General features: G+C 37.2%; 1 protein-coding gene across 1 annotated transcript in view; it reads right to left on the reverse strand.

Moving 5' to 3' along the window:
• The window catches only part of HADHB (hydroxyacyl-CoA dehydrogenase trifunctional multienzyme complex subunit beta), a 61108-nt gene that overhangs the window by 5314 nt on the left and 48462 nt on the right, over positions 1–7332 (reverse strand). Inside the window, exons 10-13 of the mRNA XM_007938883.2 lie at positions 1844–1923; positions 1716–1763; positions 889–976; positions 466–540 (exon numbers count right to left, since the gene is read on the reverse strand). Of these exons, the coding sequence (XP_007937074.1) occupies positions 466–540; positions 889–976; positions 1716–1763; positions 1844–1923 (291 nt within the window). The remainder of the gene's footprint in view (positions 1–465; positions 541–888; positions 977–1715; positions 1764–1843; positions 1924–7332) is intronic.

A 7332-nucleotide genomic window follows, 5' to 3' on the forward strand; every position in this document is an offset into this window, starting at 1 on the left:
GACATGAGACAAAGTATATGTGAACTGCTGTATGAAAAGTGAATTTACTCTGTAAATCTTCACCCAAATCCTAATAAAAAAAAAAGAAAAAAAAAAAAGAATCAGGCCAGGCTCTTTGTCATAGGAACTAACAGAGATGTTGGGAAATAACTGACTTCAGAAACATCGCAAATAATTTTATTGCAAAAGAAAAAGACTTTGGGTCAATTCTGAAAGTCAAAGGTCTATTTATTTTTCATCTAACATCAGAATGTAAAGAAGACAAGCCAATTAGAAATTCTGCTTCCACTTTTGCTAAAGAATTTCTAGTAATCATTTTTAAGAAGTAATCAGATTTAATGAAACATAAATTCTTCTTAAGAAGGGGATGTTTTCCCCTTCATATTCTTATTAGCAGATAACTAAGCTCCAATATTAATTAATGTGCTTTGGAAATTCTAGCATATTTTTTAATCAGAAACTTACCTTGGTTTTTCTACCCATGTAGTTCTGTGCAAACCAATCAGAATCCATGGCTTTAAAATTAGCCAAAATCTGGCCCTAGAAGGGAAAATAATTCAATAAAGATCTTGTTATTAATGTCCCTGTAGGCTTTCTTTAAAGTTCAGCAAATCTTCAAATCAGTTTTCAGAGAAAATTTCCTAAAGAAACAATTTGGTACTTTTTTGAAGGCCTTCCAAGAGATATTCTCTGAAGTTATGTTTTCAACACTGTACATGTGAAACTTGATTGCCTCCCCTGCACCTCTCCCAGCAATGTAGGTCAGTTATCCTTAAAATGTAAAGTTCCACCTCTATTTATTCATAAACTATGTCTTGTTCTCTCCCACAAGCATGGACTACATTTACTATGATGACAGTCCTTTGATGTATCTTTGAAATGACTTACTGAGAAAGCTTCGTGAAATTCAAAAGCATCAATATCACTCATTGTTAATCCTGCCTTTTCCAGAACTTTTGGAGTGGCATATGTTGGTCTGGGAAAGAAGAAAAAAAAAGAAATATCTTAACACTTTAAGCAGTCTTCATATTCCTCAAACTGAGTTTTACACAGATATGATAATGTCCTCCATTCACTCACTTCACTGTACAAACATTTAGTAAGTGTTGGGACACAACAAATGAATTGAACAAATATGGCTTCGCCCTTAAGAAATTTATATTCTAGAGTTGGGTAAACACAATTAGCAAGTGAACAAACAAGATAAATATAGATTGTGATCAACAATGTCATGGGCAAAGTAAACAAAGAGGCAAGACAGAGTGTAACAAAGGGAGGCCCCTTTTCATAGGGTAGTCAGGGAAGTCTCCTTTGAGAGGACATTCAACCTGAAACCTGAAGGGTAAGGACAAGCTAATGATGTAAAGAGCTAGCAGAACGCAGAGTTCAAAGGGTAAGGCACGAGAAAGGTGCTGGCTACCTTGAAGGAAATATGTAGCAATATGGAAAAAATGCTTATGGAATCTTCATTAAAAAAGCAGAAGACAAAATTCTATCTATATTATAAGGAAAAAAAAAATACACAGGAAGAAATGGATAATAATCCAAAACTGTAAAATGATATACTGCCATAAAGAATTATTATTGAAAAAAATTTAAAAAACCCAATTATTAAAATTTTAAAGTTACTTTAAAGTTTGTGTAAAAACTGTCAATAATTTACGTAGTGTTAATACTTCTGATTATATAGTCCAAGGGTATATACTGCTACCTACCCAAGTAAAAGTTGGTCTTTTGGATCCTGAGACACATACACAAAATCCCTAGGTAAAAAAACAGAGGGGTTAGCTCCAGCAATAAAATATTGAAGTCAGAGGCAATTCATGTGACTATTTCACTTTACCTCAAGTATGCCTTTGGTTTATAGCCCATGGCCAGAGCTTTGTCCTCCGCCATAATCAGCATTGCAGATGCGCCATCAGTCTGGAATGTCAGACAGAATAATGTGAAATTCTTTAACCTGTTTGTAGGTCCTTCCACAGCCATCTTCTATGTCCTATTCCTGAAACTGTCAACTATTAATACTTACACAGCAATTCTATATAACAAACAATTCCTACAGAAACAATTTGGTACTTTTTTGAAGGATCTCCAAAGGATAATTTCTCAAGTTATGTTTTTAACACTGTATGTGTGACCCTTGATTACTTCATTTTATCCATCATTAAATCACAATTTTAACACATACAATGACCCATTTTTGGAAGAAGATAATATAGGGGCCTGTTTAAAAAGTATAATCAAAATGGATAAAGATAATAGGTAACTTTAGAAACATTTACTCATAATAAACTTAAACCAAAAGCTTTTTGCTTTTGGTCCAGAATACAGAGAAATTTATGAACTGGTACAATCTCTTATTTATTTCTCTATTCACATTTTTCTGGATTGTTGCTCAGCTGTTTCTTGCCTGTGGTGTCTATGTAATTTTCTTCTGCTTTTAGATTATAAAGAGCAAACCAATGGGAAAAGAAGAAACAGGTAGCAGTACTATCAGAACTATGGTCTTCATTCTTCTGACCCCATTTACCTTTTCTAAGATACCATTAAGAAAAGCCCTTCATCATTACTTCAAAGAAAGAGCTCCCCAAAATCCAAGATTCCAAAGAAAAGGAAACTACTCCTACTCATAGCAACCCCTCCTTGGGTTTCCGAGGCGGTATCTCTACAGAAGTAGATTGCCCAACCTTCCTTCCGAGGAGTGGCTGGTGGGTTTGAACTGCCAGCCTTCTGGTTAGCAGTCAAATGCCTTAGACACTATGCCACCAGAGCTCCCAAACTACTTTGTATAGTTTGAAAAATCAAAATAATTTCTACCATGTTTTTACAACTCAATGACCCTGAAGAAATTACAGGTCCCTGTACAGGAGCTCTGGTAGATAAGACATTTGGCTGTTAACCAGTAGGTCAGCAGTCTAAACCTACCAGCTGCTCCATGGGAAGATGATGCAATCTACTTCTGTAAAGATTTACAGCCTTGGAACCCCAATGGGGGTGGCTATGAGTCAGAATCGACACAATGGCAGTGGGTTCAGTTTTGGTTTATAGTCATTATGAGGAGTTCTGGTGGTGTGGTGGTTTAGGCATTTGGCTGCTAACCAAGAGGTCAGTGGTTCAAACCCACCAGCTGCTCTCCAGAAGAAAGATGAGACTGTCTGCTACTGTAAAGATTTACAGCCTTGGAAACCCAATGGGGTGGTTGTGAGTCAGAATCGACTCGATGGCAATGAGTTTTTTAGTTTTTTATAGTCCCTATAAGGAACTCTTGTGCCACAGTAGTGAAAGTGCTCAGCTGTTAACCAAAAGGTTGGTGATTCAAATGCATCAGCTGTTCTAGTCACTCAGCAGGACAAAGATGTGGCAGTCTGCATCCATAAGGATTTCAGTCTTAGAAACCCTATGAGACAGTCCTACTTTATCCTATAGGGTTGCTATGATTTGGAATAGACTTGAGAGCAACAGGTTTGATTTATAGGGTGGTCATAAAGTCTGAATATACCAGTGAATATATAAAGGAGTTATGGATACTAGGTTACAGTATCTTCAATGTGCCATTGTCCACATCTTAATGGATGTGATGTATTGACACATTTCTGAAAATCCATGTATCTGTAGTGTGTTGCCTCAAATGATTTGTGTCGCTCAGTTTTACTGACTAAACCATTAGCAACTCAGAAGTAATCAAGGAGTTCAGATCTAGTAAGAGTTTAGCCCATGCCACAGAACTGTATCATCCAATCCAGTTCTGGAAATTATCCAATCAGGCTATCATCATTCTGGCACAATGCATCATCCTGTGGGAACCACTCCAGGTACCCTTCCCCAGCCTATCAAGAGCAGGCATTAATTGGTCACATATAATGGTCAAATATGTCAAGCATCTGTCTATATTTCCATAATTTACAGCAATCTTATAAACAGAAATTGAATCCCATTTCAACTAATGCTACAATTTTAAAAAATAGAATTAGATTTTTATTGCGTTGATACAGTATTGAAATAAATTGGCATTGACTAGGATTTGGTAATCTTTTTGTAAGGTATGTGCTATAAAATGGTTATTTTTTTTTTATAATAGCTTTCTGGAAATATAACTCATATACCACACATTTCCCCCATTTAAAATGTACAAATCAGCTGTTTTTAGTGTATCCAGAGTTGTACAACTAGCATCTATTAATTTTAGAACAAATTTAGCAAACCTCTGTGTTCATTAGTGGCTATTCTCCACTTCCTTCTCCCCCCAGTTCCTTGGCAACCATATATAGAATGTTATTTAATACAATAAAATGTGATCTGGTTATTGCTAATAAAAAATATATATACGTATTGTTCTTAATATTGCCAAATTTCCAAAGAGCCAAGGAACTGTGACACTCTAGCAAGCAACTTAAAATTCTAGCATTTTTGCAGAAATTGGCCGAAATCTTTTTTATTTTTTGAATGAAAAATCTCTCATAAACTTTCAAATTTATATCGCCAAAGGCTAATTGCTAATACCCAACCTATCCTACAAATGGAAACGAAAAAGAGCAATGACCTGTAAACAAATAGGCAAAAAGCATATGAAGTTGAAAGCAAAAGGGATTATCACTTGGGTTTTGTTTGGATGTTGTGCAAACACCATACTATATATAGGCAGTCCCCAGATGACGAATGAGTTCCATTCCTAAGTCCGTCTTCTTTTTGGATTTGAGATATGACTAGTTTTCTAGCTTGCATTAGCAATATATGAGGTTGCTCTCAGGGCAATCATTGCAAAGGGAAGACAGAGGCTAATGAATTGAATTATATATTTTCAGGCTGGCCCTGAGCTACTACTATTCATTTCCCTGTCATCTATTCTGTTCTGCCATTTTTCCTTACATGAATTTTGTGTGTGTGTGTGATTTGGGTGAAAATTTACAGAGCAAATTTACTTTCCATACAGTAGTTCACATACACTTTGTCCCATGACATTGACTACAGTTTACCACAATGCAACAGCTCCCCTCCCACTTCCTCCCCATAGTTACCTCTTCCCTGTGTCCATCCCTCCATGCACTCCTGCCCCCTGAGCTGTCTCCCTATGCATAAACAGCCCTTCTTTCTCCCATGATTGTTCTCTCCAAGGAGTGTATCTACCTAGGGTAAATGTTCAACTCATATGCCTGTCTTTTGTTTGGCTGGAAACCACCGGAGTGGGTTCAATTCCAGACCTAAAGGGCAGCTAGGGGCCATAGTCTCAGTGGTTCCACCAGGCTCTATCAGACCAGCAAACCTAGTCCCTCTTTTTTTTTTTTTTTCCAAATGATTTTGAGTTTTGTTCCACATTATTCTCTGTCTCTATCCAGGATCTCCTATATTGATTCCCCTCTGAGTGGCTGACAGTGGTAGCCGGGAACCATCTAGTTCTTCTGGTCTCATAGTCATATAGGCTGAGGATCAGATGGTGTACCAGTCGCTTGGACTAATTGTTTCCATACATCTTTGGTTTTCTTCATTCTTCTTTGCTTTGAATGAGGAGAGACCCATCGTTGCATCTAGATGGCTGCTTGCAAAGCTTCTCAGATCCCAGTCACTACTTGCCAAAGTAGGACGTGGAACAATGTTTTGTGTAGTATGTTATGCCAATTGAGCTTGATGTCCCCTGAGACTACTATGGTCCCGAGCCCACAGGTTTCTTACATGAATTTCTTGACCCAAGAGCTCAGGTAGGGTTTTTCAGTACCTCACCTAGAGAGCACAGAAAGGGTTAATTGAGGCCTAGTACCACAGAGGCTGAGCCCATTATTTTTTAAAAAAAAGAAAAAGAAGTTGAATATAGCACAGGTACATATTTGCTTGGGTAGAAGCCAATACCCAAGAATTGTCAGTGAAATTCCATTTTCCAGCGCTAAATCAGTAAATTTGCAACAAATTAATGCTACTTTTATTTTCTGGGTTGTGGAGACAGTCTTCTAACTTTCCTAACATTGTTTAAATAATGTTTTCCTTTCTCTAATATACTTAAGCACTCTGAAGAATTTTAGCCTAAGAACATGGTAAATAAAAATACAATGGATAATCTCTACCTTACCAGATCTCTGAAAAGAATTAATATTTTGTCATCTTATATCCCTGAAGTATCTAAGTCTGATTAGTACCTACATTTTTAATTTAAAATAAAGAAAATGGAACATGAAAACCTCAAGGACAATTTCAAAATTATTTGGTATAAACATAGAAGGGTAAAATCTCTCTGAACTGATAAATAAACTCCAAAACCTTAAGCAGGTGAGAATCAGCAGGAGATAAGAAACAACACACAATGTTGGTCCAACCTGTTTTGGTGACCTTTGCCTTCCACTTGAGGAAGGCAATTACTTATACTGCCTCGGAAATCCAAGGAGAAGTCCTTATGAGTTGATGGCACATAACAACAACAACAACAATCAGAGAACATATGGGATACTGAGATTATTTAGAGGAGTTATACTGTAAAAGACACATTGACCACTGGGACTATACCCAAAAGACCATGTCTAAGGTGGTAAGAGAACAGAAGCCACATCTTACAAGCCACAGCAGTGTATCAATAGAAATATTTATGGAGGAAGAGCCAAAGAAGAGCAAAGAAGGATATGATACTTACATGCAAATGAGTGAAAAAGAACAAATTTATTTCATGAAGGTATAAGAAAGGAATTTTGGGGTTTCTGAACTATCAGTGCTAGAAGAGGTATCTCATTATTGTTTTCTGCCTACTCCTTTCCACTTCTTATACCACTCCCTCGGAAACCCAAGGCGGGGTCACTATGAATTGGATGGACTTGACGGCAGTGACTTTGGTTTTTTTGTTATAACACTCCTCCAATTCATTATCTGTGCTCCAGCCAAGCTTTTTCCCAAAGAGGCCACGCCTCTTTGATGTTGCATTTGTCTAGAGTGGCTCTTTTACACTTCTTGGGTTGGCTTTTACTCTTCCGTCAAGACTCACTGCTCAGGTGTTAAGATCCCCTGATTATCAGCACTTGCTCATTATCTTACAGTTTTGTCTGTTTTTTTTTTTAATTTTTAAAAACTTTTTTTTTTTTTAATTGTGATTTGGGTGAAGATTTACAGGCAAATTCACTTTCCATATAGCAGTTTACATATACTTTGTCTCATGACATTGACCACAATTTACCACAGTGCAACAGCTCCCCCTCTCACTTCCTCCCCATAGTTACCTCTTCCCAGTGTCCATCCCTCCATGGACTCCAGCCCCCTAAGCTGTCTCTCTGTGCATAGGCAGCCCTTCTTTCTCAATGATTGTTCTCTCCAAGGAGTGTATCTACCTCAGGTAAATGTTCAACTCATATGCCTGTCTTC

The sequence above is a fragment of the Orycteropus afer genome, unplaced genomic scaffold, assembly GCF_000298275.1.
Source record: "Orycteropus afer afer isolate SDZICR_OR568_19922 unplaced genomic scaffold, OryAfe1.0 scaffold00054, whole genome shotgun sequence".
In the NCBI taxonomy this organism is placed as follows: Eukaryota; Metazoa; Chordata; class Mammalia; order Tubulidentata; family Orycteropodidae; genus Orycteropus; species Orycteropus afer.